Consider the following 11,489-nt stretch of genomic DNA (forward strand, 5'->3'; position numbering starts at 1 on the left):
TATTAATAACTTAGATTTATATTGCACCTTTCAAAGAAAATACAAGGACAAGACATGTGTTTGATGTTATCTCTGTTCCTATATACCTTTTGCTTTCTGGTCTAAATAAATAAAACATAAAAACTCACCCCCCCAAAAAACGTCATGAAAATGAATTAGTTTATTCAGCATTTTTTGATCTACAAGTAAGTATGTGACGTGAAATGCATAGTCAACAAAGGGATGATAGAAAAACAATGAATAGTTGAAATGTGCTTTGCAACTTGTTGAAATATTGATCCATCAGGGACACGTGGAAAAGGGAAATATACAATAATAATACACAAAATGCAAACTTATTCTGAGGTCAACAATTCAGTGTTTTCGTGTCCTGGTGAAAGAGAAACAGTCATTAGACTCATGTCATTGTCATCGTTTCATAATGCAATACCGACAGGCATGGCAATAAGCAGCACCAGAGACATCCAGTATACCGTACCAGTTTAATTTGCCATGATGTGCTTTACAAAAGCCTCGTAGTTTATGCATCCGTTGGCATCCTCGTGGTTTGTCATGAGCTGCTCGAGCTCACCCTCCTTCATCTTCTCACCTGTGGCCCACAAGGCATGCACACAACCAATTCAGCTTTTGGTCAACATTTATATTTGAATTCATTAATTAATTGAATTAATAATATTTTTGTGGTGTTCATTGTTTAGTCTTGCAATGCCATTGGTCATGATATTTGCATATAAATACCCCCCACAGAGGCAGAAATTCACACAACTTCAAAATCTCTGGACAATTTTTAACCTTTAACCCTGACAAAAAGTAAGTAAAATGCCTGTAATATATATATTTCTTGTGATCATTAGAATGTCTAGAACATGTACATTTATTATTGTGAAAGATATCCCCCAAATGAAAATGATTAATTTTTTTTTTTTTTTTTTAACAATTTCCTCTACAAAGTCCTAGTAGTACAAAGTAGTAGTATGGTTGAAATCAGTTTTTTGCAACTAGAAATCGGGTCGCCATGCAACTCCTTGCACCCAAACGGTTGCGAGTAGACGCATGGCGGCCCATTGGTGTGGTTTAGGCCATTGAATTGAACCAGTTGAATCACTTGGGCCGACTTGGGTCGACCTTACAACAGGACATATCACACCGCTGGGACCAACGCTAAAACCGCCCCGTCCCGTTTCGACCCTTTGGTGTGGTTTGGGCTTAAGATCTGGAACGTATCTGTGTCACTGTAGTTTCTAACCACTTTAACCATTATTTTAAACTTTAGCTATTGAAAAATAGCAGATCTACAGAGCTTGTAGATCTGCTGTTTGGGTCTTTTTTATCGTGAAAACGTATGCAAATCTTTGAATATAATATTCTTTCACAGCAAACTTTTACACTCATATCTTTGCTTCTGGGGGGAACAACAACATATTCTCAGATGGGGGTCGGCGGCCAATGGCATATATGTTTTAGGGTCCTTGACATGAAATAGTTCTTTGAGAACCACTGATAAAGAAACATACGTTTTTCAGAAAACTGTTAGGATTTAGAAGACATTTGTAGAATGTGGTCTCATGCAGGTCTCAATGGGGAGGCCTCTCTCCGGGTGCAGTGCAGTGCAGTGATGGTACGGTTATCTCTTATTGGAATCGTGTTGCCGTCGTGCTCCGTTGCACGACGGTGTCGCTCAGCAAAAACACATCAGACCTACAAGCTCACATCGCGTCGCATCTGTGAGCTTGTGACTCGGCTGTTTTTGACACGTGACCCCGACATGCGACCCCGAAAGTATACATTTAGGCTTACGGGGTCAGCTCTCGGACTCACCCAGTGTTGCCAGGACGTGCCTGAGCTCAGCACCCATGACTGTGCCATCTCCCACCTTGTCGAACACCCTCAGACCCTCAACAAAGTCCTCATATGTCCCGCGGTCCTTGGCCTTGCAGATGTGGCCGAGGATGGGGAGGAACTGGTCAAAGTCCAGCATCTTGTTGAGCATGTCTGGAGAGACATCACAGTGGGTTGCATAATGTGATGTTTTTCAACATAACGCTTTTCAACATGAATTGTACCCCTTATTTTTCTTAATACCATGGCATGTGCGTGCGTGCGTGCGTGCGTGCGTGCACAGTATGTCTCTGTCCAGAGGTTAATCTCACAAACCACTGGACTGATCAGCGTCATATTTCTTAAACTGCCAGTAAGAAGTAACTCCCTGAATATAATATAGGTGACTCTTTTTTTTAGAACTTTTTGTATACTTAGAAGTCAATTGAGGTAGAACTGCAACTTTTCTCAAATATGGCTGATGACAACAATTTACAATTTAGGGTATTTAGCAGACGCTCTTAATCCAGAGCGATTTACATTAAGCAAGAACAAAAAACATGGCAATACATCATATAACTAGAAAAAGTGCCCTTCTGGGCACAGGTCTCCACCAGGAGGATAGGACTGTGTGAGATGTTTGGCAAAATGTTTAGGAGTAATGTAAACATGTTTGCCTTTGATGACAATTGGATGACTTGAGGCATTTTGTTCCAAAAATGTGTTTTGCAAAAAGCAACCTGTTGGTGGCGCTATAACAGGGCAATGTGAAAAGGGTGGGATATATTCCTCAGCCTAGTAAGAAAATGTGTGAAAGATTTCACGTAAATTGCATGCTGCGTTCATGATTTGAGGCTTTTGTTCAAAACGGGGCAATCTTGCAAACTGTGAAAGCCAATTATAGCCAATTAGGATGGAATATGAAATATCGGACAGATCCGACTTGAGCACATGACCATAGAGATACTGTGTAACGATTTGTGAGATTTTTGGACAGAATCTGGAGGAGTAATATCAAAAAATGTGTATTACAAAAGTCGGCCTCCTGGTGGCGCTATAAAAGGCAGATGCGGAAAATGAAGGTCAAAGGTTTGTCCTTGGCCTCTAGGGAGTGTGCATGCAACGTTTCACACAGATCGGTGCAGTTTTAGGTAAAACATGTGAAAAGCTGCCTCATGGTGGCGCTATAACAGGCCGTTCTGGAAAATGTGGGGCAGAGGTTCATCGTTGGCATCCAGGGAGTGTGTGTGCAAAGTTTGGCATCGACCGGGTTAACGGTGCCGGAGATTAGCTGTACACAGACGGACGGAAGGAAGGACGGACACACGGACGGACGGACACACACACGGACGGAGTGCAAAACATACTCTCTCCCCATGCCTTCGGCCTGGTGGAGACAAATATCACTCAACAGCCCATGCCTACCAGGAGGCAGCAGAACGTTGCTTTACTGATAATGAGCGCTTCCAAACTCCGACACTTAATAATCATCTGCAAGGAATTTATTGACACGCTCATAACATGTCTACGGTGGATTTTTATGAAACAAACACTTTGCAGATAGAAAGAGGATAATTCAAGCTTTTCGTACAGCTGCAATGTTGGTGAGTTTGACGTTGTTTAATACAATCAGATAGGACTTTTCTGTTTGGATGAATGGGCTGTCAATTGGAAATTGCAGCTAGTTACAATTTACAACCTTGCTGGCAAGATAGACGCGGTCTGCATATGGTCAATTACTCATCAGTGGTGGAAAGTACATTTACTTAAGTACTGTACTTAAGTACAATCTTGAGATATTTGTACTTTACTTGAGTATTTTCAATTTCCAATACTTTTACTTCTACTCCACTACATGTCAGATCCAAATATTGTACCTTTACTCCACTACATTTATTTGAAAACTTTTGTTACTACTGTAGTTACTTACTTTATAGATTTTGATCATTATTACAAAACACTTCAGCCATATTATATAGCATTTCGGCCATTTGAAAAGATTTGTATACATTTGAAACTTGAAATGGAACATTCAGCATAATGACTGTCAGACTGATGAGTACTTTAATTCTGGAACTTTTTTATACCAATACTTGTGTACTTTTACACAAATACAGTTTGAAATCCGGACTTTTACTTTGTAACTTTATTATTATTATTATTATTATTATTATTATTATTATTATTATTATTATTATTATTATTATTTATTTCAGTATTGATTACTTAAGTAAAAAAAAAAAGAGTACTTTTTTTGTTACACAACGCAACACTATGGGATGGACTTTCCATGATTATATACCAACCTTCAGGTTTGGGCTTTCCAAGAACATAGGTGATCTCTACATTGGTGGGATTCTGTCCCAGTGCCCGGATCAGATCCCCACACTGCCCATAGGTGATCTTCATCTCATTGGCTGGCGTCCTGTCGAACAGCTGGAAGGCATCTTTGAAGTCTGAGAGAGAGAGAGAGACTTGTTCTCAGTATACTCTGTTTCCAGCAGTGGTGTGTAAAGTAACTAAGTACATTTACTCAAGTAGTGTATATACTTATAAGTAAATTTTTTAGGTATTTTCAATACTTTCACTTCTATCCCACTGCATCACAGAGGCTAATATTATTACAGTTATTTGAAAACTGTAGTTACTAGTTACTTTATTTGTAGATTTTGACTCTTATTGCAAAACATACATTAACCACTTCAGCCCTATATACATTTCGGCCATTTGAAAATAGCCGATTTACAATCGCAACGCATTGTGAGCTTGTAGCTCTGCTATTTTCAAAAGATTCAGGAGATGATTTTTTTTTCTTTTTCAGGAAATATATATATATATATATATATATATATATATTTCCTGAAAAAGAAAAAAAAATCATCTCCTTTATACGCCTGAGAGGGGGGGGGGGGGGAGAAGTGGTGGAGTTAAGCGTTATTCATAGTCTAATATTTTCGGTGGTGAGGTGACCACCGAACTACAACATGGCGTCACTGAGCCGCGGTGAAGAGCAAACCACCGCTCTCCCCAACCCTCTCCAACATGACGTCACTGAGCCGCGGTGAAGAGCAAACCACCCCAACCCTTCTCTCTGTTTTTACCACCGCTCTCCCCAGCCCTTCTCTCTGTTTTTACCACCGCTCTCCCCAACCCTTCTCTCTGTTTTTACCACCGCTCTCCCCAACCCTTCTCTCTGTTTTTACCACCGCTCTCCCCAACCCTTCTCTCTGTTTTTACCACCGCTCTCCCCAACCCTTCTCTCTGTGAAGAGCAAACCACCGCTCTCCCCAACCCTTCTCTCTGTGAAGAGCAAACCACCGCTCTCCCCAACCCTTCTCTCTGTTTTTACTCACCACCGCTCCACATTATTACAGCTCTGGTGGTGAAAATCCAGACTATGAATAGGCCTTTAGTTGCTTTAGCAGACAGTTTGAGGGTCCAATGGAGTTCAGAGGTTTTGTCCGAAGCACTATTTACTACTTTTCATTGGTTCAATATTTTTTTTTATCCAATACACAGACTTAAAGGGTGTTCAATAGCACTGATTTATGCAAACAAATCAAAAACCTCAAACATGGAGTTGTTAGTAGATATTATACTACCGGACTCTGTTCAGGAGATGAAAAATAAAAATTTTGTGATGTATTAATTCGATCTTGATTGATCCCACAGGGAGGGGAAAAAATAATCCATTTTCAGTTTACCCCAGCTGATGGCTGGTCCTGGAGATTTCTAGCAACAGTGAGTCATATCTCAGGCAAAAGGTTACTACGCTAAATAATAAAGCAAGAATCAATGTATGGTTTTAGATAAATGGGAAGCAGTTTTTTGGATGTGAATATAGCTCATCCCTAAACTACTATACTCATCAGCTGATGATGTATATTTCTCTATTTGACACTAACAGACTGGTACTTGGAGTACAAAACAGTCATTGCATCTATAAATAGCGTGCAGTCCAGTCCATGCAACACAAGTGACAACTGTGATAACAATCTTACCCTCAATCTGTTCAGGGGTAAACTCCAGCTGAAAAAACAAACAAACACAAAAAGAAAAAGTGATGTAAATGATTACATTTTCTGTGAGGCTGTCCAAAAGATCAGACATTAAGTCATTTTACAGGATTGTTTACAGTGAAAATGTTTTAAAGGCAGGTGGCAAAGTGTTAAGTGTGACCCCTGACCTTGGATTTGGAAGCATTTAGCCAATGCTTAACCCGGAGCAATTTAACGGTGAACAAGTGAGAGTTGCGTATGATTTACTTAGCGGAACTTTGACACGACGCGTATGACCCCATTCCACTGCGATGAGGTCTGCAAGGCTGCCGTAACCTCACTACGGGGACCCTTTCAACACCTCCTGCATTGTCTCATGCTCTTGGAGATTCCACAGCTCCTGTTACACTCTGCTTATTCACGGCATCCGTTCCAGTTATTAGTTTGCTTTGTTTAACCGTGGCCTTGAGAACAACACCATCTGCTTGCACAATGCTTTCAGGCCCATCATACGCCGTAAGGGCCACCTTCATTTGACACGAGCACTTTAATTTGGTCACGTAAAAGGAGAGAGGCTTTGCCTGCACCAAGACACTTAGCATGGTCATGACCTCCCTGCCTAAAGATGGATGTGGACATGATGCTACTTGAGGGCACTTTACATGCAAATTTAAGTGGTATTTCAACAGTACATGAATTATAAAAACGTAAAAGATAGATCATCAAGTCAAGTGATACAAAAGCGACACAAAATGTCAAGTACACAATTTTAGCTAAATTCAGACTGATATAAACTTTGAATTGTAACTTTATACAATTATGAAGATGCGCAAACAATTATGAAGATACTGTTGGGGAAAACAATTAATATTCTTATTTAAGGACTTGAGCAGACCTGTTCTATCACGTCGCCATGTATCATAATCGTATACCAACTGGACTAGTAAAAATAGCTCTCAAGTAAACCTGGAGGTTCTTTTCTTCACAAACAAGAACACAAACGTAACTACACTGTCTTTCTTTGGAAATGCAACAACAATCCACTATTTTGCATAAAAACGGTTCTATTCAGTATGTTTGTGTTGGATTCAGTTCAGACAGTCTCGTAAGTTACTGTCTCTGCATATCTACAGACCCAGCCCTGTCATGAAACTGTAACAATATTATCAAAAAGCCTACCCAAGCATGTTTAAAGTTGGATAGTGTAACTCATAATTATATATATTTTGCTTCCTCCTGGTTTTTCCACCCCCACCCTTGCCCTCAAAGTAGTGGTGTGGGTGGTCTGCTTTTCATTTTGTGTGGCTTCAACCTCACTCCATTGTAACATGGCTGCTCCCTCAACCAGGAAAACATTGACCCTTTGAGAAGGGGCCAACTCAGCATAAGATAAACTTAAGTTTCCAATGATGTCCTGTATCAACTGGTACATTTCCAACTCCAGCCTGACGATGATGCCAAGTTGCAGCGAAGGCACTTCATAATTTGTGATACATGCTTGAGAGCACTAAAGACATCAACATGTGGACTATATCATATATGTTCTAATCTAAACCGTGAACCGTCACATGGATTTGACATTCAAGTTCCCATCAATATCAAAGCCATTTTTTCTTGAACGTTCATATTTGCATGCACCGCCCTGCTCGTGACACATGGGGTCTCTGATGCTCTTGAAACCAAATGTGACTACCAGCCTAATTTTGCAGACTTCTTCAGAATTCTGATGTCATAGCTATTAGCTAGGATCTGCTGTACACTAGCCCAGTGGTTCCCAAACTTTTTCATGTCAAGGACCCCCAAATTGACACTAATCAGCCCGTGGACCCCCATTTTAAAAGGTATGCCAGGGACCCCCATAAGAGAAGATGTTTACGGCTCTAGCAGTGATTCTCATCCAGTGATTCTCATCCAGTTTAACTTCAAGGACCCCCAGTTTTACATGATTTTAGGATACGGAACCCCCATTTAATAGCATTTCTATCTCTGGGACCCCCAATTTATATTGTAAAAATCAATGTTAATTTAACTCTGAGAGTGTACAAATGGAACCAAATGGACCCGTTAGGGTCCATTTGGTTCCATTTGTACACTCTCCCCATAAGGGTCCATTTGGTTCCAAATTATCAATTAGCTGGGTCCCCCCTGGAACTCCCTCAAGTACCCATTATAATAATGATAGTATTACTACTACTAAACACATTGATTCCGTGTTTTCCTTCACAGTGTACAGAATTTCTCAACCAGACATGCAGTAGATTTGCAAATGAACCCAAATAAAACCGATCAAAAGACTTAGAAAGGATCATTTACCGTCACTGTAGCGGGGTCAAAGTCTGGGGTCTTGGGCCGCTCGGGCTCCGGGGCTTTGGCGGGTGCCTTTTTCTCTTCTTCCTTCTTCTTAGGAGCCATTGCGAGGAGCTTTCAGGAGATACTGGAGGGGTGGTGACACTGCAGAGAGAGGCTACGGCACACTGAGGGTGTGGTGTTGTGGCCCTTTGATGCCAGGGCCCTTTTTATGCGTTGCCCACGGTGTGTCACCTTGTGCCACCCCCCCCCCCCCCCCCATCCATCACCCCATCCATCACCCACCATGCGGCCAACAATAGGACGAGTGCTATAAAAGGCCATGCCTTTGTGCTTCTATTTAAGACAGGGGTGGGCAACTGGCGGCCCGGGGGCCACATGCGGCCCCCACCTTCACTTAATGTGGCCCTCAGGTTAATGTCAGAATACTGATATATTATTGGTTTCAGCTGTTTACAATTCCACAACATGCAAACATGACCCGCTTGAATTACTTCAGTCTAAATTAGTAGCTCATTGCTTCAACACAAGTATAATTAAAGGCATTTGAAATTACATAAATATTTAATTTTCAGGATTCCAATTCAAAAATAGCAAAAAATAATTCAAGATTTAAATTTGAATATAGCAAAAATAGCCGATCTACAAGCTCAAAACGCGTCGCAGCGCGACGCGTTTTGAGCTTGTAGATCGGCTATTTTTGCTACGACAGTAGGCTAATATATGGCCCTATGGAGTGAGTGTGGAAATATAGTGGCCCTCTCCATCATCAAAGTTGCCCACCCCTGATTTAAGACAATGGAAGGCTTCCATTGTCTTGAAGCTAGCTGTGTGTACTTTCCTCTGCACGTCGAGGCCATGTTCTGTGGCCTGCCAGTTGTCTCTTTTCACATCTGTGTTTTAATTATGCAAACGTGGTTGATTATTAGGGAAGGAAGCGGGTAATGAAGAGAGATGTGATTGCAAATGGAGTTAATTTGTTTGATAACTTCCGGCAACTTCCTGCCATTGAGATGCACAAATTACATCAACATATAATGAGGCAATGTTATTCTTTAATCATTAGACTCATGTCATACTTATTTCATAATGCAATGCCCACACACACACACACACACACACACACACACACACACACACACACACACACTTTGTATGTACTGTATATGGAAAACAGTTGGAACACAGTTTCCATGTTTCCAAAGTAACAGTACATTGGAAAAAAGGAAACGGTTCCATTGGATCCAATGTAGTTATTCACACAAGATCACACAATTCACAAGATCTTGCAAATGCTTTACATTGGTTAAATAGTTTAGAAAAGCCACCTTGAGGGGGCACGGTGGCACAGTCAGTAGTGCTGTCGCCTCACAGCTAGAAGGTCCTGGGTTCGATTCCCGCTGGGGACACTGTGCACTGTGGGCGTGTTCTCTAGCTCCTCCGCGTCATCAGTGCCCATACCAGAGGCGGGGTTGGAGAAAGGGCCTTTCTGTGTGGAGTTTGCATGTTCTCCCCGTGTCCCCCTAGGGTAGGTACCCTCACAAAAAACATGCATTAATCCTGGTCTCTAAACTACCTCCCCCTGGCCAGCCGGGGCACCTGATGGAGGGGAAAGGAACTGGTCGGAATAACGTGTTCCTTCCACGTGTTACGTCCGGCTGGGGAACCCCCCCCCCCTGTCGGGTGAAAAGAAGCAGCTTGGACTCCTCATGCATAGAAGGAAGCATGAGGTCACTCCGCTGCGCCCCCACCCCCCCCACACCCACACCCACACCCCCAGGTTGGCAGAGGAAGTGGTGCGCCCAGGATTTCATTATATAATTGACACTGGGTGGAAAAAATGGGTTGCAAAATCGTGGGATAAAAATTATAGAATAAAACAATAAAACACCCCAATGCTATCCCAGAGCGTGCTGGATGAAACGCCTTATTTTGGTCAGCCTTATTTGGCTGAAATGAGCATGACAGCACACCTAGCCGTTAATAGAAGATTTGAGAAGGGATTCATCACATTAGAAATTTGTGCTGATTACTGATTAGTCATATAGACAGAGTTGTGTCAGAGCAGCAGCATTATTGGCTTGGGAATGGAACAAAAAGGGCAGGTATACACTCCTGTATTTTAACATCAGTTATTATGGTGGTACTTGGAGGAGAGACAAATATTTTCTGAGGTGGTACTTCAGTATAAAAAGGTTGGGAACCAATGATCTAACTAACCCTATGGGTTTAACCATCGTTAGCACTTCCATCAGGATCAGGATGTAATGATCATTAGACAATACTCGTTCCTATACTCTCACCCATGGTCATGAAGTGTGGGTCATGACCGAAAGAATAAGGTCGCAAAAACAAGCGGCCGAAATGAGTTTTCTTCTTCGTCGGGTGGCTGGCATCTCCCCTTAGAGATAGGGTGAGAAGTTCAGTCACGCGAGAGAGACTCGGTGTAGAGTCGCTGCTTCTTCTTCTGCCCATTATCCTCCTGGCTCATTGTGAATGAGCCACTCCAGAAGGTGCCGTAGTCTCTTGGATACTCTGAAAGCTTTGGGAAAGACGAGGTTTTTTTATGGTGCAATCGAACTAATCAATTTAATAGATTTTAATTAAAATGTTGGTGGCAAAATGTAAATATATTAATTTAATAGCTTTTGCTGTAACAGCAAAAATAGCTGATCTACAAGCTCACAATGTGTCACATTGCGGAATTTTTTTCAACAGCTATTTTAGCTATTTTTGTTTGCCATATTTGTACACACTCTTTGTATATTATATATTCGTTGATATAAAAATATATCTAAAAACGCTACACGATTATTCAATAAACCGAATAAGTAATCTATATCGAATATTATATACTAATGCTCACGAATATTGTTGGAGCTTCCTGGGATCGTAGTAAAAAAACAACATTTGGCTGATTTAAATAGTCTTTTCATGGACAACCAGGCTTGAAAGCTTCATAATTGCATCCTGCACCAGGCCGTTAATAAGGTCACTGCATATATAGGCCCGCTAGAATGAATAATCACTTGGTTGATCCAATACAAGGCTGCTGTGTCTACAAGTTGAGTGGATTAACTGGAGTGTCTCTGGTACAGCTTGCTGAGCCCAATAAATGGAGGTTACAGGTTACGGAGGTTACAGTTGATTACGTCGGTCCTGCAGTCGCGACAGGCTTGATCTGAGAGCAAACACACTGGTTCTCAGTCTGTGGGCCGATCTACAAGCAATTTTTTTTTACAAATGCACAAAGTTGTATCATTATTACTTTATATGGACTGGCTTCTCATTTCCTCTTTTTGTTTGATGCCAGAAGTCATATCCAACAGCTTGCTTTGTTCTGGTATTTCATACATGCTGGAGATT

At 41.4% G+C, this 11,489-nt stretch overlaps 1 protein-coding gene across 1 annotated transcript; it reads right to left on the reverse strand.

The window, feature by feature from the left end:
* Positions 1-215: 215 nt before the first annotated feature.
* Positions 216-8,292, reverse strand: myl13 (myosin, light chain 13). The gene is made up of 6 exons (XM_079529864.1): positions 8,130-8,292; positions 5,820-5,847; positions 4,125-4,274; positions 1,819-1,992; positions 479-589; positions 216-370 (listed from the first exon to the last, which is right to left on the reverse strand). Exons 1-5 carry the CDS (start codon positions 8,226-8,228, stop codon positions 483-485), a joined length of 558 nt encoding a protein of 185 aa, XP_079385990.1. The 5' UTR covers positions 8,229-8,292; the 3' UTR covers positions 216-370; positions 479-482.
* Positions 8,293-11,489: the final 3,197 nt, after the last annotated feature.

The sequence above is a fragment of the Electrona antarctica genome (genome assembly GCF_951216825.1).
Source record: "Electrona antarctica genome assembly, chromosome: 19".
Lineage (NCBI taxonomy): Eukaryota > Metazoa > Chordata > Actinopteri > Myctophiformes > Myctophidae > Electrona > Electrona antarctica.

Bases quoted from the DNA above. Each gene is read 5' to 3' on its own strand.
- myl13 (XM_079529864.1), bottom strand. From the start codon at position 8,228: ATGGCTCCTAAGAAGAAGGAAGAAGAGAAAAAGGCACCCGCCAAAGCC. The intron at 4,275-5,819 runs GTAAGATTGTTA...TCTCTCTCTCAG, and splicing joins TACCCCTGAACAGATTGAGG to ACTTCAAAGATGCCTTCCAG. The intron at 1,993-4,124 runs GTTGGTATATAA...ATGTCTCTCCAG, and splicing joins TGGAAAGCCCAAACCTGAAG to ACATGCTCAACAAGATGCTG.